Here is an 18,874-nt window from a genome sequence, read left to right as displayed (position 1 = left end):
TCCCCCCAGCCCCATAACTCCCAGCCCCACAACCACCCCCTTTGCCCCATAACCACCCCCAAACCTCACAACCAGCCCCATAACCACCCCCTCCAGCCCCATAGCCCCCAGCCCCACACCCCCAGCCCCACATCTCCCCCCAGCCCCACACCCCCTGCCCCACACCCCCAGCCCCATAGCCCCCAGCCCCATAGCTCCCACCCCACCCCCCCCAGCCCCACATCTCCCCCTGCCCCATAGCCCCCAGCCCCATAGCGCCCCCCCACCTTGGGGCAGGGTCCCGGTGCCGATGAATCCCCCCAGGGCTCGGGGCAGCTCCCCCAGGAAGGGCTCCAGCTGCGGGGGGGCGGGGCCAGGGGTCACAAGCCACGCCCCCTCACTAAGCCCCGCCCCCTCCCCCAGGCCCCGCCCCCTCCCCCTTTAAGCCCGCCCACCTCCTCTGGGGGCAGCCCCAGCAGGAACTCGGCCACGGCCCCGCCCTCCTCCAGCGCCTCGGCCAATGGCAGCGCCGGCAGCAGCAGCGACAGCGCCTGGGGGGCGGGGCCAGGGGAGACCACGCCCCCCCCGAGTTAGCCACGCCCCCTCCCGGTAACCCCGCCCCTTTCACACCCATAACCACGCGCCCAGCCCTTAAACCACGCCCACAGCTGTTAGCCACGCCCCCTCCCGGTTAGCCACGCCCCTTTCCCTTTAACCACGCCCCCTCCCGCTCAGCCACGCCCCCTCCTCACCCTCTCCCCCACCTTTAGGCCCCTCCCCTCCCCCTCAGACCCCTCCCTTAAGCCCCTCCCCCTCCCTTTAGGCCCCTCCCCCTTTGTTTAAGCCCCTCCCCTTTCCCATACCCCCTTTCCTTTAACCCCTTTAACCCCTCCCCCTGCCCTCCCAAGCCCCTCCCCTCCCCCCAACCCCTTCCCCTTTAGGCCCCTCCCCCCCTCCTTTAAGCCCCTCCCCCACCCCCTTAAGCCCCTCCCCCACCCCTTAAGCCCCTCCCCCACCCCTTAAGCCCCTCCCCTCCCCTTTAAACCCCTCCCACCCCCACAACCCCTCCCCTTCCCCCCTCCCAGCCCCGTCCCATCCCCCTTAGGCCCCTCCCACCCCCCTTAGGCCCCTCCCCCCCCCTCCAGGCCCCTCCCCCTTTGCGGCCCCGCCCCCCCATGAGGCCCCGCCCCCTTTTTGAGGCCCCGCCCACCTCTCCGGCCGTCAGCCCGTCCCGGTGCCTGGCCAGGGCCCCGCAGGCGTTGTCCCGGGCCCTCCCCGGCCCCTCCCTGCCCAGCGCCTCCCGCACGGCCGCCAGCCCCGGCCACGCCCCCAGCGCGTCAAGGAAAAAGGGGCGGGGCCTAAAGGGGTTGCCGTGGCAACGGGGGCGGGGCCTCGGGGTTGCTAGGAGACGGGGGAGGGCCTAAAGGGGTTGCTAGGGAACGGGGGGCGTGGCCTGGTGGCTTTAAAGGGGTTGCTAGGCGACCAGGGGGCGTGGCCAGGGGGAAGAAAGGGGCGTGGCCTCCTGGCAGGGGTTGCTATGGCAACTGGGGGCGTGGCTACAGAAGGGGGCGTGGCCTAGCTCCTTTAAAGGGGTTGCTAGGCAACAGGGGCGTGGCCTTGCTCCTATAAGGGGGTTGCTAGGTGACCAGGGGGCGTGGCCAAGGAGCCGTTAGAACCCAGAGGGGGTTGCTAGGCAACAGGGGGGCGTGGCTTCAGAAGGGGGCGTGGCCTCACTCCTTTAAAGGAGTTGCTAGGCAACAGGGGGCGTGGCCAGGGGAAGAAGGGGGCGTGGCCTCCTCCCTGGCAGTGGTTGCTATGGCAACAGGGGCGTGGCCTTGTTCCTATAAGGGGGTTGCTATGGCAACCAGGGGGGCGTGGCCTCCTCCCCAGCAGGGGTTGCTATGGCAACAGGGGGGCGTGGCTACAGAAGGGGGCGTGGCCTCGCTCCTATAAAGCGGTTGCTAGGCAACCAGGGGGCGTGGCCTCCTCCCTAGCAATGGTTGCTATGGCAACAGGGGGCGTGTCCTTCCCCCAGCACCGGTTGCTATGGCACCCACCCCTCCCGCCCCGCCCCCTCCCGCCCGGTTGCCATGGCAACGAGCCCAGCCCCGCCCCCTCCCCGCCCCCGTTGCCATGGCTCCCGGCCCGGCCCCGCCCCCGTTGCCATGGATACGGGCTTTGCCCCGCCCCGTTGGCGGCCAGGCGGCCCAGGCTGCAGAGGGCGTTGCCGCGCACCTCGGGGTGGGGGTCGCGCAGGGCGGCGGCCGCCAGGGCGGGGCCGAGGCGGGGCAGCAGGGCCGGGGCCACGCCCCCCAGCAGGGCCCCGCCCACCTCGCCCAACATGGCGGCCGCCCAGGAGCGCTGCGGGAGGTCGCCATGCTGCCCGAAAAAAAGGGGGCGGAGTCAAAGCCATGACGTCATCAGGCCCCGCCCCCCCAAAACCCTGATCACGTGACCTCACCAGGCAGGCCAGCATGGGGGGCAGGGCGGCGGCGAAGGCCACGCCCCCTCCGGCCCCGCCCGCCATGGCCGCCAGCCCCTCCCCCGCCAGCTCCCGCAGCTCCGCCGCCGCCTCCACCTATGGGAAGGACACTTCCGGGTCACGTGACCACCCTCCGGTCACATGGCCCCGCCCCCAACCCCCCCCCCTGAGGCCCCGCCCACTTCACCTGCTCCTCCCCCTCCTCCTCCTCCTCGGCACCCGGCTGCAGGCAGGCGATCTGCGGGGCGGAAAGCAGCAGAAATTGACCCAAAATGCTCCAAAAATGGGCTATACCCTGCCCACAAGCCCCGCCCCCTCCTCTAAGCCCCGCCCCCAGCCTTAAACCACACCCCTTTCACTCCTAAACCCCGCCCCTTGGCTCGAAACCCCGCCCCCAGCCCCCAAACCCCACCCCCTTCCTTTAAACCACGCCCCCATTCCCATTAAACCCCGCCCCCTGCCCCTAAACCCCGCCCCTTGGCTCTAAACCCCGCCCCTTTCCCTTTAAACCCCGCCCATTTCTCATTAGACCCCGCCCCTTTAAGCCAAGCCCCGCCCACCAACCCCAAGCCCCCCCCCTTTCCTCTAAGCCCCGCCCCTTTCCCCTTTCAGCCACGCCCCCAGGCCCCAGGCCCCGCCCCCACCTTCCCGGCGATGACGTCAGCCAGCAGGCAGCCAATGGCGGGCAGCAGCTCGGGTGGGGGGGCGGAGCCAAGGGCCCGGCCCAGCCCCCCCAGCGCCCCCCGCGCCGGCCCCGCCCCCGGCTCCTCCCTCACCGCCCGCGTCAGCGCCTGCAGGGCTGGGGGGGACCCGAAATCGCCGCAATTAGACCCAAAACCAGCACCACACCCAGCCCAAGACACCCAGAGCCGTCCTGGAGCGCCCAAAATGGATGGAAATTTACCCAAATCCACCCAAAACCACATAAAATGACCCAAAACAGCCCCAAATCCACCCAAAATGGCCCCCAAATCACCCGAAATGGCCCCAAAATGACCAAAAATGGCCCCAAATCCACGCAAACTGACCCAAAATGGCCCCAAATTTACAAAAACGGCCCCAAATCCACCCAACATGGCCCCAAATCCACCCCAAATTACCCCAAATCCACCCAAAATGACCCAAAACAGCCCCAAATCCACCCAGAATGGCCCAAAATGACCCTAAATTTAAGAAAAAAGGCCCTAAATCCACCCAAAATGGCGCCCAAATCACACGAAATGGCCCCAAACTTACCCAAAATGGCCCCAAGTCCACCCAAAATGACCCAAATCCACCCAAAATGACCCAAAATGCCCCCAAAATTACGAAAACAGCCCCAAAATCACCCACAATGGCCCCAAATTCACCCGAAATCCACTCCAAATGAGCGAAAAGACCTCAATTTCTCCCAAAATTACCCCAAATCCGCCCTAAATGCACCCAAAATTACTGAAATCACCACAAATTCAACCAAAATGACCCAAAATGCCCCAAATCCACCCTAAATCCATCCCGTAATGACTCAAATTGTTGCAAATTACCCCAAATCCACCCAAAATGCCCCAAAATGGGGGCTGTGGGCGGGGCCTCACCTTCCTTGGGGGCGTGGCCTCGCGCTCGCCCCGCCCCCAGGCAGAGGCTGCCCAGGGCCTGGTAGGCGGCGGCGCGGACGTCGGCCAATGGGAACTGGGGGGGGCGATGACGTCATCAGGGGGCGGTGACGTCATCAGGGAGCAGTGACGTCATCGCTAGGGCGTGACGTCATCGCCCCCGGTGTGACGTCACAGAAAGGGGGGCGGGGCCTCACCGCCAGCAGCCCCATCACCGCCTCCAAACTGGTGTCCAGGTAGGGCAGGAAGGCGGCGCTGGGAAACCAGTACAGACCAGTAAGGACCAGTACAGACCAGTAAGGACCAGTATGGACCAGTAAGGCCCCAGGGGCCACCCAGTATGGACCAGTCAGCCCCCAGTCCCATCCCAGTGCCTCCCAGTACAGTAAAATGCCTCCCAGTATGGCCCCCATGCCTCCCAGTATGGCCCCAGTGCCTCCCAGTATGACCCAGTACCCCCCAGTACACCCACAGTATGGCCCACTAGCCCCACAAGCCCTCCCAGTGCCTCCCAGTTGCAACCCAGTGACTCCCAGTACATCCCCAGTGCCTCCCAGTATGGCCCCAGTGCCTCCCAGTATGACCCAGTGCCTCCCAGTATGGCCCACTAGCCCTCCCAGTCACCCCAGTACCCCTCCCAGTCCCTCCCAGTCCCTCCCAGTTTATCCCAGTCCCTCCCAGTCCTCCCCCAGTCCCTCCCAGCCCCTCCCAGTTTGCCCAGTTTGCCCAGTTACCCGCTGTGCTCCGCGATCTCCCCCAGGGCCTCGCAGGCGTCCTCCACCTCGGCCGCGTAGGCTCCGCCCACCTCCACCCTGGGGGGCGTGGTCAGCCAGGAGGGGGGGCGTGGCTTCGCGTAGCCCCGCCCCCTCCCTCAAGCCCCGCCCCCTCACTCGATCAGCTCCTCCTCCTCGCTGCTGACGTCATCGTCCATTGGCTCCGCCCCCTCCTCGGCGTCGTCGTCGTCATCGAAGAGCAGGAACGAATCAGGAGCCTCCGAGGCCGCCTGGGCGGGGCCAGGGGGAGGCCACGCCCCCGTCAGCAGGCCACGCCCCCTCCCCGGATGGCCACGCCCCCTCCCCGGCAGGCCACGCCCCCCGGCCGCCATTTTGGGGAGGGAAAAGGGGCGGAAAAAGGGCAATAAAAAGGGATTTGGGGCAAAAAAGGGCGATTTTGGGGGTGTTTGTGCGGTTTTGGGGGGTTTTGAGGCCCCCCCAGAGGATTTTGGGGGTTTTTAGTCCCCTCCCAAAAAATTTTTGGGGGTTTTGAGGCCCCCCCGGACACATTTTGGGGGGTTTTGAGGACTTTTAGGCGGTTTTAAGGCCCCCCCGGTTGGGTTTTGGGGGTTTCAAGGCCCCCCCCATGGACATTTTTTAGGGTTTCCACCCCCCCCGGACGCATTTTTGGGGTTTATTGGTGGTTTTAAGGCTCCCCAAAGCGACTTTTGGCGGTTTCAAGACCCCCCCACAGACATTTTTTAGGGCTTTTAGGTTCCCCCAAACAAATTTTTGGGGGTTTCAAGGATCCCCCATGGACATTTTTGGGTTTCCGACCCCCCCAATACATTTTTTTGGGGCTTCCAACCCCCCCAGGACACATTTTTGGGGTTTCAGGACCCCCCTCAAAGCCCCTTTAGGTGGTTTCAAGCCCCCCCCAATTGGGATTTGGTGGTTTCAAGGCCCCCCCAAAGGCCCTTTTGGGGGTTTCAAGGCCCCCCCTGGACGTTTTTTGGGGTCCCGGGCAGGTTTTTGGGGTGTTTTTGGGGGACTCACCGGGGGGGGCGGCCGGCGCAGGGCCCCCAGCAGGAGGGGGACGAGGGGGGGCAGCAGCGGCCCCGCCCCCTCCCCCAGCGCCTCGGCCACGGCCGCAGCCAGAGAGAACCTGGGGGGGGCAGAGGGGGGGGGTTAGGGGAGGAGAGGGGGATTTGGGGAGAATTTAGGGGATTTTGGGGCTGTTTTGGGTACCTGGGAACAACTGGGGGTGTCAGGGTGGGATTTTGGGGTGAATTTGGGGGATTTTGGGAACCTGGCGGGATAATTGTGATTATCAGAGGAGCATTTTGGGGCCATTTTGAGCTATTTGGGGGGCATTTTGGGGTGAATTTGTGGTATTTTGGCTACCTGGGCACAACCAGGGGTGTCGGAGGGATATTTTGGGGTGAATTTAGGTGATTTTGGGCACATGGGGGCTAATTGTGAGTATCAGAGGGCCATTTGGGGGCGTTTGGGGACATTTTGGGGCCATTTGGGGGCATTTGGGGCTGTTTTGGGGGGTTTTGGGTACCTGGGGGTAACCAGGGGTATCCAAGGCACATTTTGGGGCAAATTTGGGGGATTTTGGGTACCTGGGGGTTAACTGTGAGTATCAGAGCGTCAGTTTGGGGGTGTTTGGGGCTGTTTTGGGGCCATTTTGGGGCATTTTGGGGATGTTTTGGGAGCATTTTGGGTACCTGGGCGCAACTGGGGGTATCCAAGGGACATTTTGGGGCAAATTTGGGGGATTTTTGGTACCTGGGGGTTAATTGTGAGTATCAGAGTCTCAGTTTGGGGTGTTTGGGGCCATTTTGGGGCCGTTTTGAGCCATTTTGGGGCCATATTTGAGGGGTTTTGGCTACCTGGGTGTAACCAGGGGAGTCAGAGGGCTATTTTGGGGTGAATTCGGGGATTTTGGGCACTCACAGCACGCGGCGCCCCTCGGGCTCGTCCTCCTCCTGCGCCAGCCTCAGCGCCAGCTCCAGCCCCGGCAGCAGCCCCGGCCCTGCCACCGCCCCCCCCAGCGCCCCCAAAACCTCTGGGGGGCACGGGGGGGGTCAGGGGGCCCCAAAAAGAGAGGAATCCGCCCCAAAATCCACCCCCGGAACCCTCCCGAATCCCTCGATCCCGCCCCAAAATGCTGGGGGGGGCTCCAAACCCCGATATGCCCCAAATCCCATTGCCCCCCCCCAAAATCCCATTGACCCCCCCATTTTGGGGCTCCCCCAACCCCCCCCCCAAAGACCCAAAACCCCCCAAATTCCCCCAAATGTGCCCCAAAACCCAAATCCCCAGGATTTCCCCCAAAATCCCCCAAAACCCGTTTTTTCCCCAGAAACCCCAAAACCCCCCAAATTCCCCCAAAACCCCAAATCCCCCCCAAAACCCCTTTTCCCCCCCAAACCCCAAATCCCCAGGATTTTTCCCCAAAACCCCTTTCCCCCCAAAAACCCCTTTTTCCCCCCAAACCCCCTTAAACCCCCAAACCCCAAACCCGCGGTTTTTCACCCCAAAACTCACCCAGGGCCTGTAGGGTCAGGGCGCGGCCGGGGGGGTCCCGGGGGGGCTGCAGGAGGGGGCTCAGCGCCGCCAGGATGCGACCCCCGTGGGGCTGCAAGAGGGGACCCGCTGCCCCCGCTGGGGTTTGGGGTCAGTTATGGGGTCAGGGGGTCACGGGGTCACGGGGGGGTTATGGGTCACGGGGGGGGGATTTGGGGTCCTAGGAAAGGATTTGGGGCCATTTTATGCCATTTTAGGGCATTTCGGGGCGACTTTTGGCCATTTGGGGCCATTTCGGGGCATTTGGGGGGCATTTTGGATGGATTTGGGGCCATTTGGGGCATATTTGGGACCACTTTTGACCATTTTGGGGCCATTTCAAGGTACTTGGGGCCATTTGGGGTTGATTTGGGGCCCTTTTGGGGCCACTTTTGACCATTTTGGGGCCATTTTGAGGTATCCAGGGCCACATGGGGTGGATTTTGGGGCAATTTCGTGGTATTTAGGTCCATTTGGGGTTGATTTGGGTGTACTTGGGGCCATTTGGGGGCATTTTTGACCATTTCAGGGCCATTTTGGGGCCATTTTGGGTCATTTGGGGCAGATTTGGGACCATTTTGGAGTATTCGGGGCTATTTTGGGGTATTTTCGGGCATTTTGGGTCCATCTGGGGTTGATTTTGGGTTGATTTGGGGCCATTTCAGGGCTGTTTTTGAGCATTTTGGGGCCATTTTTGGCCATTTTGGGGCCATTTCGGTGCCGTTTTTCACCCTTTTGGTGTACTCAGGGCCCCACGGGGTGGATTTTGGGGCAATTTCGGGGGATTTTGGGGCTCACCCAGCGTGTGCAGGGCGCTCAGCGCCAGCTCGGTGCGGGGGGGTCCCAGCGCCCCCAGCAGCGCCCCCAGCAGCGGCTCCAGCAGCGGCTCCAGCCCCTCGCCTGGGGGGGGGGGGGGGGGGGGGCAAAAATTGGGGGACCCCCCCTCTGGGGAGACCCCCCCGACCCCAAAGACCCCCCCAATATTTAGGGACCCCCCCAATATTTGGGGACACCCCCCCGGGGCTCCCCTCCCCCCCCAGGAGTTCCCCCTCCCCCCATTAATTTGGGGACCCCCCCCATTCATTTAGGACCCCCCCCAAATTTTAAGGACCCCCCCAATAAATTTGGGGACCCCCCCTGAATTTGGGAACCCCCTTAATATTTTAGGACCCCCCCCATTTATTTTAGGGCCCCCCCAATATTTTGGGACCCCCCCAATTTTTAGGCCCCACCCCCAATTTTGCCCCCCCCCCCACCTGCGCTCTCCACCAGTGCCTCCAGTACAAACCAGCTCCGGGGCCCCCCCAGCGCCGCCAGCGCCCCCGGCAGCGCCTCCAGGGCCAGCGCCCCCGCCTCGGGCTGCACCAGTAAGAACCAGTATGAACCAGTACGAACCAGTATAAACCAGTATGAACCAGTATGGACCAGTATGGACCAGTATAGGCCGCCCAGTCCCCCCCCAGGGCCCCTCCTGGGCCTCCCAGTAAGGATGAGAGCCCTCCCAGTATGGCCCAGTATGGACTGGGAAGCTCCCAGTATGGATTGGGAGCCCCCCAGTAGCTCCCAGTATGTCCCAGTCTATCCCCAAGCCTTCCCAGTGCATCCCAGTATGGCGTGGGACCCTCCCAGTATGGACCAGTGCCCTCCCAGTGCCTCCCAGTACACACCAGTGCCCCCATAGTGCCTCCCAGTGCCCCCCCGTCCCCTCCCAGTGCCCCCCAGTCCCCTCCCAGCCCCTCCCAGTGCCTCCCAGTATGCACCAGTGCCCTCCCAGTGCTCCCAGTACCTGAAGGCACTCGTCCAGGCTCCGCAGGGCGCATGCGGCCGCCCCCCGCACCATCCCCTCGGGGTCCCCCAGGCCCCCCCGCAGCGCCCCCAGCACCGGGGACAGGTACCTGGGGGGGGGGGAATGGGGTCAGACCCCAAAAAACCCAAATCCACCCCAAATCCCCCCCCAAAATGCCCCAAATTCCCCCAAAAACGCCCCAAATCCCCTTAAAAAGACCCCAAACCTCCCCAAAATCCCATTAAATCACCCCAAATTGACCCAAATCCCACTAAAATGCCCCAAATCTCCCCTCAAATCCCTCCCTAAATCCCACCAAGAGCCCCAAATACCCCAAAAAACCCAAATCCACCCCCAAAAAAACCCAAGTCCACCCCAAAATGCCCCAAATTCCCCCCAAAAGGCCCCAAATCCCCCAAAAATCCCATTAAAGTACCCCAAATTGACCCAAAATCGCCCAATATCACCCCAAAACCCCTTCAAATCCGCATTTTGCCCAAAATCGCCGTTTTTTGCCCCAAACCACTCACCTCCTGCGCAGGACCCCCCCGCAGCCGTCGCCCAGGGCCCCCAGCCCCAGCAGCCCCCCCTTGCGCTCCCAGCCCCGGGGGCTCCTCAGCGCCGGCTCCAGCAGCGGCACCTGCGGGACCACCCCCCCGTTAACCAAAACCTCGCTTTTTTACCCCAAAACGCAGCGCCCAGAAACGGAACCCCTCCCATTCAGCACCGAAACCCCAAGTTTTAACCGAAAAATCCGGGTTTTTAACCAAAAAGCACACTTTTTTACCCAAGATCTCGCATTTTACCCCCAAACCCCACAGTTTTACCCCCCAAACCCCACATTTTTAACCTAAAACCCACGTTTTTAACCCAAAACCCCACGGTTTTACCCCAAAACCCACATTTTTAACGTAAAACCCAGAATTTTACCCCAAAACTCTGCATTTTTCACCCCAAACCCCCCTGTTTTTACCCAAAAATCGGCTTTTTAACTCCAAACTCATCATTTTTAACCCCAAACCCCATATTTTTAATCTAAAACCCACGATTTTCACCCAAAACCGCACATTTTTACCCCATTTTTTGCCCCCAAACCCCAAGTTTTTGCCCCAAATCCCCTTTTTTCACCCCCCTAGACCCAAAATCCCCATTTTTCTCCCCAAAACGCGTCCTCACCAGCTCCTTCAGCAGCTTCTCAGGAGGCAGCCCCTGTGCCAGCGCGTTCAGCACCTGCGGGACCCCAAAATCGGCCAAATTCACCCCAAAATGAAGAAGGGGGGAAAAGACCCCAAAATGGGGGAAAATCCTCAAAAGGGAAAAACCCCGAAAAGGGTAAAAAAAAAACACAAAATGAACCAAAATCCCCCCAAAAGAGTAAAACCCCCAAAACAAGTGAAACCCCCCAAAATGACCCAAAACCCCCCAAATTAACAAACTCCCCCAAAGCCCCCGAAACCCCTGAAAACACCCCAAAACGCCCCAAAATACCTCCCCTATCCCCTTAACCACCCCCATACCCCCCCATCGCCAAAAGCCCCAAAAAGGTCGGAATTTGCCCCAAAACCTGGGCGGCCGCGTGGCGGGGGCTGGGCCCCCCCCGGGAGCCTTCGTCCCCCCCCGGCTCCTCCTCATCCTCGGGGTCCGGGCGCTGGGGGGGGGCGCAGAGGGGGCCCAGGAGCCCCCCCAGGAGCACCCCCAGCAGCCCCCCCCGCAGCAGGGCCTGGGAACCAGTAAGAACCAGTAAAAACCAGTATAAACCAGTACAAACCAGTACAAACCAGTATAAACCAGTACAAACCAGTATAGAGTGATAAGGGGTGACCCCACCCCACTGGGACCCTCCCCCCGGTCGCTCAAGGTTGGCCTGCCCCCCTCCCAGTGCCTCCCAGTATAAACCAGTAAGCTCCCAGTAACCGCCCAGTATCCCCCAGTGCCTCCCAGTCCCCTCCCAGTCCCTCCCAGTCTCCCCCAGTCCCCTCCCAGCCCCTCCCAGTCCCCCCCAGTCCCCTCCCAGTCCCTCCCAGTATATCCCAGTGCCTCCCAGTACCCACCCGGGGGCGCTGCTGGGCGAGGAATCCGAGCGTCGCCAGTGCCCGTGCCCTGAGGGCGTGGCCTCGCGTTGAGTCCCCGCCCACCTGCCAAAAAGGGGGCGTGGCTTAGCGGCCCCGCCCACTCAGGCCCCGCCCCCATTCCCTTAAGCCCCGCCCCCTCCGGGGTCACCTGCAGGCAGAGGTCAAGCAGGGGGCGGAGGTCAAAGGTCACGGCCCCGGGGGCGGCCGCCAGGAGCTCGTCCAGGACCTCCAGGGCGTCGGCGCCGCGCTCCTGGGGGGTAATTAGTTAATTAGGGGGTAATTAATTAATTGTGAGGGAGTAATTAATTAATTGGGGGGGTAATTAATTAATTGGGGGGGGTAATTAGTTCACGGGGGGCTCGAAACCGGTATTTTGGGGGAAGAAAAGGGAGGGGGGGGCCTTGAAACCGACATAAACGGCGGTGTTTGCCCCCAAAATGTGCACTTTTGCCCCAAATCGGGGGTTTTCACCCCAAAACTCACCTCATCGGCGTCGATCAGGGTGCGCAGGGCCCTCAGGATGTCGGGGACCAGCGACCGCAGCAGCTCCTGGGGGGGGATTTTGGGGCAAAAAAGTCACTTTTTTGTTAAATTAAAAAGTACGATTTTTTGCAGTGTTCAAAAAAATACACTTTTTACCCCATAAATTGTTATTTAAAACACCAAAAGTCGCAAATTTGGGTTATTTTGACCCCCCTATTACAGAAAACCCGAAACTGTTTCCACGGGGATCCTCGAAACCGCCTTTTTGGGGCAAAAAACAGCATTTTTGTGCCAAGAGTGGCCTTGAAACTGCCGTTTTGTTGTCCCTAAGACAACTTTGGGGCTAAAAAAGGCCAGTTTGGGTAACCCGGGGGGCCCCGAAACCACCAAAACCTTGTGGGGGGGCCCCGAAACCGCCATAAAATTATACGGGGAGCCTTGAAACCCCCATAATTTTATAGGGGGAGCCCTGAAACCGCCATAACTTCATACAGGAGACCCCGAAACCCCCCAAACTTTTTTGGGGGGGCCCCGAAACCGCCACTCACCGTGTGGGCGTCCCCCAGCGTGGCCGCCAGCCCCCCCAGGGCGCGCAGGGCGTAGGCGAGGGTGGTGGGGGGCGCCCCGGGCTCCAGCCCCCCCCGGCACAGCGCGGCCAGGGCGGGGCCGTGGGGGGCCAGCGCCGGGGGGGCGTCCTCCAGCGCCGCGCTCAGCACCAGCAGGGACACCTGGGGGCGGGGGGGGGCTTGAAACCGACATTTCGGGACCCCCCCCCACCCGAAACCCCTTGAAACCGGCCCCTCCCAAGTTGCTATGGGGGAAAATTGGGGGAAATTGGGGAAAATGGGGTGTGGGGAGCCTTGAAACCGCCCTTTATGGTAAAAATAAGGGAAATGGGATAGGGGGAGCCTTGAAACCGACATTTGGGGACCTCCCACCCAAAAAAAAACTCTACTAATGACCCTCTCCCACCTCGTTTTGGGCTGAATTTGGGGAAAATGGGGCGTGGGGAGCCTCGAAACCACCATTTACCCACCTCCCTCCCCCAGACTTCCTAGAAACCGCCCCTCCTGCCCGGTTTTGGGGTAAATTCTGGGGAAAACAGGTCTGGGGGGGGCCCGAAACCGCCCTTACCTCCTTCCGCCGGGGGTCCCGGGCCGCCCCCTGCACCCAGGCCCCCAGGGGCCCCCAGGAGCCGACCCCCCCCCGGCGCAGCACCAGGGCCGCCAGCTGGGCCAGCGCCACCACCACCGCATGCCTGGGGGGGGGGACAAGGGGGGGCCTTGAAACCGCCGCGGATTTCAAGGGAGAGCCCCGAAACTGGCAAAATTTGGCAGGGGGAGCCCCAAAACCGCCCAAATTTTCCAGGTGGGGTCCTCGAAACCGCCGCCAGCGCCTGTACTCACTCCGTCTCCCGCTCCAAGGCTTCAGCCAATAGGGTGGGGAGCCTGAAATTTGGGAGGGGCGTGGCTTGGGGTTGGCCCCGCCCCCTCCTCCACGTAGCCCCGCCCCCCCAGCACCCACCTCTGTCGCAGGTCGGGGTCCAGGCGCCGCCAGCGCCCCAAAAGTCGACGGCGGAGCAGCACCGCGGCCAGCTGCCGGACCTGGGGGGGCCCCGAAACCGACAAAATTTGGGTGGGGGGGGGGGGGCCAAAACCCCCAAATTTGGGTGGGGGTGGTCCCAAAAAGCAGCGAAATTTGGACAGGGGAGGTCTGAAAATTGATGTGGGGGCACTGGGGGGGGCCTCGAAACTGATCTATGGAGATTTGGGGGGCCTTGAAACTGACATTTAAGACCTGGGGGGTCTCGAAACCAACATAAGGGGATTGGGGGGGGCCTCGAAACTGACATGTGGGGACCTGGGGGGCCCTGAAACCGACACGTAGGAACTTGGGGGGTCTCGAAACCGAGACGTGGGGATTGGGGGGAGCCTTGAAACCGACATTTAGGATCTTGGGGGCCCAGAAACCGCCGTGTGGGCACCTGGGGGGCCTCGAAACCGACATTTAAGACCCTGGGGGGTCCCGAAACTGCCCCGTGGGGGCTCGGGGGGGCCCTGGGGGGCCCGGCCCCCGCCTCACCTGCGGGCGGGGGGCGCTGCCCAGGAGCTCCCCGAGCCCGGCCGGGGCCCGGGGGTCGGCGAAGGCCTCGCGGAGGCGGGCGGTGGCCTAAAAAAGGGGGGGGGGGCGTTAGGACACGTGACTCGGCACGTGACACATCACGTGTCCGGTCACGTGTCCCCGCGGCCGGTACCCGGCGGATGCCGTCGCTGTCGGGCTCCAGCAGCGCCTCCAGCAGCGCCTCCAGCTCGGGCGCCGCCATCTTGGGAAAGGGCGGAAGCTGGAGGGCGGCGACTTCCGGTGGATGCGGCCGCTCTGGGAGGGGCGGCTCCGAGGTCTTAAAGGGGCGATGCCGGGAGCGAGTGGCGCTTAAAAGGGCGATGGCGCCGCAGTGGGCCCACACACGTTCTTAAGGCGGCAACAGCGGGCGGGGCCCAGCGGAGCCCTTAAAACGGCCACGCCAAGCCTTTGTCTCCCGTCTTAAAAGGGCAACGCCACATTGAGAGGCCCACCCTGCTCTTAAAAGGGCAACGCTCATTTTAACCTCCCCAGCCCCAAAGCCCCGCCCCCTTTAACCCCGCCCACAATGACGTCACAACGCAGAGCTATGACATCATCAAGACACTTTATTACATCATCAACCGGGGTTGGAAACAGGGGAGGGGGGGAGGAGGGAACATCAGAGGGGGCGGAGCCAGGAGGAGGAGCTCCCCCCCTCCCCCCGCGGGGCGTGGCGGGGGGGCGGGACCCTCACCGCCGGGCCCCGCCCCCTCGCAGGGCGAGGACAAGATGGAGGACGGAGCCGCCCTGGATCTTGTAGTCGGCCGCCGTCTTCTCGTCGTTCCTGGGGGGGCGTGGCCACACCTTCAGGCCCCTCCCCCTCGAGCCACACCCCTTCAGGCTCCTCCCCCTTAGCCCCACCCCTTGGCTAAGCCCCACCCACATCAATCACCCCCTTGAAGCCCCGCCCCCCACCATTAGCCCCTCCCAGAGGGGGCCACACCCACCCAGTTGGCCCCTCCCCCTTTGTGGCCCCTCCCCCTTTGTGGCCCCGCCCCCTCTCTGTGGCCCCGCCCCTTTAGGCCCCGCCCCTCACATCTGCTTGCCGCTGTAGATGAGGCGCTGCTGCTGGGGGGGGATCCCTTCCTTCTCCTCCACGCGCTCCTTGATGCGCTCCACCTGCCCCAAGGGGGGTTATTATGGGATGGCGGCGGGGTGGGCGGGGCCTGCGGAGGCCACGCCCCCTCTCCCAACAAGCCCCGCCCCCCCGGAGGCTCCCTACCTTGTCGGTGGGCTCGATGTCGATCTCGATCTCCTTCCCAGTCAGCGTCTGCAGAGAGGGGGAGGGGCTTAGCGAGGCCACGCCCACTTTAACCACGCCCCTCCCGCTTTGGCCACGCCCCCCACACAAACCCCGCCCCCCACCAGGCCCCAACCCCCTCCCCCCGCCCCCCTCCCCCCTCCAATCCCACAATGCCCCGCTCCCAGCGCCCCCCCAGCCCCTCCCCCTCCCCCTCCATCCCATAATAACCCCCCCCTCGCCCCCCCCTCCCCCCCCCTCCCCCCCCGCACCTTCACTTTGATCAGCATCGTGCCCCGCGCCCGCCGCCGGTCAAGCCCCGCCCCCGGAACCGGAAATAGAACCCCCCCTTCCCGCCGAGCCCCGCCCCCCCGCACAAAATGGCCGCCGCCCCCACGCGCAAGGGACGCTGGGAGTTGTAGTTTCAGCGCGGAACCCCCCCAAACCCCGCCCCTTTCTGCCGGCAGCCGCACAAAATGGCGGCCGCCCGGCGCGCGGGGGATGCTGGGAGCTGTAGTCCCAGCGGGACGAACCAATAACAAGCCGCGGGGGGGGGGGGTTAAACATTTTTAACTCCGTTTTAACGCGAAAAAACGCGGATTTTGGCCACTCGTCCTTAAAGCTGAGGCTTCCTAAACCCCCCCCCAACGCTCCCATTGGTGCCCCGCCGCGGTTCTCGTCGCGGATTGGCTGATTTTAGCCCCGTTCCCCCCCCTACACACAACAACACTTGGTACGGCCCGGCTCACAATCTGGCAGCCAGCTATCCCCTATAGCTCACTATTTGGCAACATGCATTAATTAGCCCAGGGGGGCGTTAATTAAGGAGGGGGGGGGTAATTAGGGCAAGGGGCGTTAATTAGGGCGCGGATCGTTACCACCGACCTGCCAGCAGCGCAGCACGGCGGGGGAGGGGCAGGAGGCGGGCCTGGAGGTGGGAACAGCAAGGGGGAGGGGCCTTTAATTAGCCACGCCCCCTAATTAACCCCTCCCCATGCTAATTAACCCCCTGCTAATTAACCCCTCCCCCCCCAATTAACCTTCCGGCGCGGCACCTCCTCCGCCTCCGAGTCGCTGCTGACATCACCGAGGAATTCTGGGAAGGGGGCGGGGTCAGCGAGGCCACGCCCACTTTATGAGGCCCCGCCCCCTTTTCCTGAGGCCCCGCCCCCTCTCCCCACACTCACCCAATGGCCTCACGTGGAGGGGGCGGAGCCTGCGGAGGCCGGGGCGGGGCTTGGCGGGCCTGGAGGTGGAGCTGAACAAAAGGGGGCGTGGCCTCAAAGGGGCGTGGCCTCAGGGTGGGGGTGGGGCTAAAGGAAAGGGGGCGGGGCCACACACCTGGGGGCGGGGTTCATTGGGCGGCCGCTCCAGCGCAGGGGGCGGGGCAACGAGGCTGGGGGGCGGGGCTTAGTGTTATTGGGGGCGGGGCTTGCGGGTTTAGGCCACGCCCCCTCCCGCTAAGCCCCGCCTACCGAGGTGGGCGTGGCCCACGTCCGCCAGGTACCGGCGCAGGATTGGCAGCTCCCGGGGGCGGGGCCCGGGCCCTGATTGGCTCCACGCCACTTCCTGTAACTGGAGGGGGCGGGGCTTAGACGAGGGGGCGTGTCCTCGCATGGCCACGCCCCCCACGGCCACACCCCATTAGGCCACGCCCCCAACCCCACCCCAGACATTTCCCCACCCCCCTTTAGGCCCCGCCCCCTTTAGGCCCCGCCCCCCCTTTAGGCCCCGCCCCTTAGGCCACGCCCACCTGGGTGACGTCGGGGGGGGGCAGGGCGCTCTCGAGGCGCAGCAGGAACTCGTGGAAGAGGCTCTCCAGCGCCTGCAGGAATGGCTCCCCGTAGTCACGGCCCGCCGCGTCCTGGGGGAGACTGGGATGAACTGGGAGGGACTGGGAGGGGCTGGGAGGGGATTGGTGGGGATTGGGGGGGACTAGGAGGGACTGGGAGGGGACTGGGAGCAACTGGGAAGCCCCTGGGAGGCATCACGGCCATACTGGTAAGCACCGGGCTCTACTGGGAGGCCCCAGAACCCTACTGGAAGACCCCAGAACCCAACTGGAAGACCCCAAGGCCCTACTGGAAGAACCCAGGACCGAACTGGGAGGCACTGGTCTATACTGGGAGCACCTACCTCCAGGTAGGCCGCCCGCCGCCGGCTGTCCCCCAGAAGCTCCAGCACCAGCTGCCGGAAACTCTCCTGCGCCCCCTCCACCAGCTCCAGGTCCTGGGGGCTCTGGGGGGGCACCGGGGGGGTCAGGTGGGGACAAAGGGACATCCCCGACCCCCCCCAGGACCCCCGTGGGTCCCCCTCATGCCCACCGGGTGGCCGTAAGCCGCCAGCGCCGCGCCGTCGCCCTCAGGGAAGAAGGAGTCGATGGCGTCCAGGATGCGGCCATCCGGCTGCCCCTCCTGCAGCATCCGCACCACCACCTGGGGGGGCAAAGATGGCCGCCGGGGGGGTAAAAGGGCTACCCGGGGGGTAAAAGGGGCAACCAGGGGGGGAAATTGGGCAATGGGAAGGGAGAATGGTCAACAAAGAAGAGGACAGCCATTGAGGGAAGATGGCTGCCAGGGGGACAAGATGGCTGCCAAGGGGGTAAGATGGCTGCTGAGGGGGTAAATGGCTACCAAGGGGGTAAAATGGCTACCGAGGGGGTAAAGGGGCTAATGAGGGGGTAAAATGGGCAAAAAGTGGGGAAACTGGGCAATGGGAAGGCAAAATGGGCAACGAGGAAGAAGAGGGCGGCCATGGAGGAAGATGGCCGCCGAGGGGACAAGATGGCCGCGTCTGGTGGGGGATGATGGGAAGGGCAGCGGCCATCTTGTGGGGCTCAAGGGATGATGGGAAGGGCGTCGGCCATATTGTTGGGTCTAAGGGGTGCTGGGAAGGGCATCGGCCATCTTGGACAGCCCACGGGTTGATGGGTCGGGTGTCGGCCATCTTGCGAGGCGCAGGGGTTGCTGGGAAGGGGGCGGGGTACTCACAGCGGCCTGCAGGCCCAGGCGCAGGCGGGCCCAGTGCCGGAAGTGGAGGGCGGCCGGCGCCGCGCGCCCCACGGCCTCCAGCACCCGCAGCACCCGCGGGAACTGCCCCAGGCTCCGCCCCCGCAGCGCGTGCCAGGCCCCCGCCAGCGCCAGCCGCAGGGGCACCCAGGGGCTGGAAGGGGGCGGGGTCAGCGCGGGGACACGCCCACCGCCTGCAAGCCCCCCCCCCCGGGCTGCAAGCCCCGCCCATCTGCCCATATATGGCGCTGCCCCAGCCCTGTGGGCCTGAATGCTGCCTCAGAGCCCCGCCCACCACCTCCTAGCCCCGCCCCCTTGCCTTATAGCCCCGCCCACCGCTCCATAACCCCGCCCACCACCTCGTAGCCCCGCCCACATCCCTATGGCCCCGCCCACCACCCCATGGCCCCGCCCAATTCCCTTTAAAGCCCCACCCGGTGTCTCAAAGCCCCGCCCACATCCCCATAGCCCCTCCCACCACCCCAAGCCCCGCCCACCGCCCCTCCCACCCCCATATTTACCCCCACCTCCCACCCCAAGCCCCGCCCCCAGCTCCCAGGCCCCGCCCCCTTTCCCCTCCCCCTCCCCCTGTCCCAAACACGGAGGCCCCGCCCCCTCCCCCCGCGCGCACACCTGACGTCACCGCTCGCCATGGCCCCGCCCTCCCGGCTGCGTCACTTCCGGCGGGGGGCGGGGCGGGCTCCGCGCGGGGGCTGCGGCGGTGCCGGGTCCCCAACGGCGGCCCCGCGCGCCCGGCGCCGGATCCGGAAGTGACGTCAGCGCGACGCGGCCCCGCCCCCTCCCCCCCCCGCCGCGCGCCTTTG

The 18,874-nt window shown here is 64.1% G+C and overlaps 2 protein-coding genes across 4 annotated transcripts in view; both read right to left on the bottom strand.

Annotated features, from left to right (window-relative positions):
• The window catches only part of IPO4 (importin 4), a 14,312-nt gene extending 216 nt beyond the window's left edge, over positions 1-14,096 (bottom strand). Inside the window, exons 1-29 of the mRNA XM_068664537.1 lie at positions 13,936-14,096; positions 13,764-13,850; positions 13,206-13,285; positions 13,088-13,129; positions 12,816-12,939; positions 12,230-12,409; positions 11,682-11,747; positions 11,347-11,448; positions 11,178-11,261; positions 10,691-10,846; positions 10,303-10,356; positions 9,657-9,766; positions 9,127-9,235; positions 8,597-8,699; positions 8,139-8,240; positions 7,323-7,439; positions 6,729-6,840; positions 5,823-5,931; positions 4,944-5,056; positions 4,788-4,865; positions 4,251-4,308; positions 4,036-4,129; positions 3,106-3,260; positions 2,649-2,699; positions 2,441-2,557; positions 2,153-2,358; positions 1,190-1,307; positions 435-530; positions 222-336 (exon numbers count right to left, since the gene is read on the bottom strand). Coding sequence (XP_068520638.1) covers positions 222-336; positions 435-530; positions 1,190-1,307; positions 2,153-2,358; positions 2,441-2,557; positions 2,649-2,699; positions 3,106-3,260; positions 4,036-4,129; positions 4,251-4,308; positions 4,788-4,865; positions 4,944-5,056; positions 5,823-5,931; positions 6,729-6,840; positions 7,323-7,439; positions 8,139-8,240; positions 8,597-8,699; positions 9,127-9,235; positions 9,657-9,766; positions 10,303-10,356; positions 10,691-10,846; positions 11,178-11,261; positions 11,347-11,448; positions 11,682-11,747; positions 12,230-12,409; positions 12,816-12,939; positions 13,088-13,129; positions 13,206-13,285; positions 13,764-13,850; positions 13,936-14,004 — 3,007 coding nt within the window. The 5' untranslated portion in view covers positions 14,005-14,096. The remainder of the gene's footprint in view (positions 1-221; positions 337-434; positions 531-1,189; positions 1,308-2,152; positions 2,359-2,440; positions 2,558-2,648; positions 2,700-3,105; positions 3,261-4,035; positions 4,130-4,250; positions 4,309-4,787; positions 4,866-4,943; positions 5,057-5,822; positions 5,932-6,728; positions 6,841-7,322; positions 7,440-8,138; positions 8,241-8,596; positions 8,700-9,126; positions 9,236-9,656; positions 9,767-10,302; positions 10,357-10,690; positions 10,847-11,177; positions 11,262-11,346; positions 11,449-11,681; positions 11,748-12,229; positions 12,410-12,815; positions 12,940-13,087; positions 13,130-13,205; positions 13,286-13,763; positions 13,851-13,935) is intronic.
• Positions 14,097-14,348: 252 nt separating this feature from the next.
• Positions 14,349-18,840, bottom strand: LOC137846569 (NEDD8). Of its 3 annotated transcripts, XM_068664570.1 has the most exons (13): positions 18,684-18,839; positions 18,033-18,204; positions 17,367-17,477; positions 17,179-17,280; positions 16,796-16,906; positions 16,518-16,617; positions 16,384-16,438; positions 16,230-16,300; positions 16,083-16,138; positions 15,928-15,970; positions 15,025-15,072; positions 14,839-14,921; positions 14,349-14,586 (listed from the first exon to the last, which is right to left on the bottom strand). In XM_068664570.1, the coding sequence occupies exons 1-13, from the start codon at positions 18,701-18,703 to the stop codon at positions 14,422-14,424; spliced, it is 1,137 nt and encodes a 378-aa protein (XP_068520671.1). In that variant the 5' UTR covers positions 18,704-18,839; the 3' UTR covers positions 14,349-14,421. The 3 variants fall into 3 exon arrangements, 2 of the variants coding, with proteins under 2 accessions (XP_068520671.1, XP_068520672.1); XR_011090551.1 differs by lacking the exons at positions 14,349-14,586; positions 14,839-14,921; positions 16,230-16,300 and having other exon boundaries at positions 15,019-15,072; positions 18,684-18,840; XM_068664571.1 differs by lacking the exons at positions 15,928-15,970; positions 16,083-16,138; positions 16,230-16,300; ... (5 more) ...; positions 18,033-18,204; positions 18,684-18,839 and adding an exon at positions 15,315-15,423.
• Between the last annotated feature and the right edge of the window lie 34 nt (positions 18,841-18,874).

Source organism: Anas acuta, chromosome 33 (assembly GCF_963932015.1).
Source record: "Anas acuta chromosome 33, bAnaAcu1.1, whole genome shotgun sequence".
NCBI lineage: Eukaryota > Metazoa > Chordata > Aves > Anseriformes > Anatidae > Anas > Anas acuta.
The sequence above is the reverse complement of the archived record's forward strand: the minus strand, read 5'-3'. Positions and strand labels throughout refer to the sequence as shown.

Coding starts and splice junctions, on each gene's coding strand:
- LOC137846569 (XM_068664570.1), bottom strand. CDS start 18,703: ATGGCGAGCGGTGACGTCAG. Junction 16,139..16,229: donor CCTCCACGTGAGGCCATTGG/GTGAGTGTGGGG, acceptor CCCCCTTCCCAG/AATTCCTCGGTGATGTCAGC. Junction 14,587..14,838: donor ATCTACAGCGGCAAGCAGAT/GTGAGGGGCGGG, acceptor ACGCCCCCCCAG/GAACGACGAGAAGACGGCGG.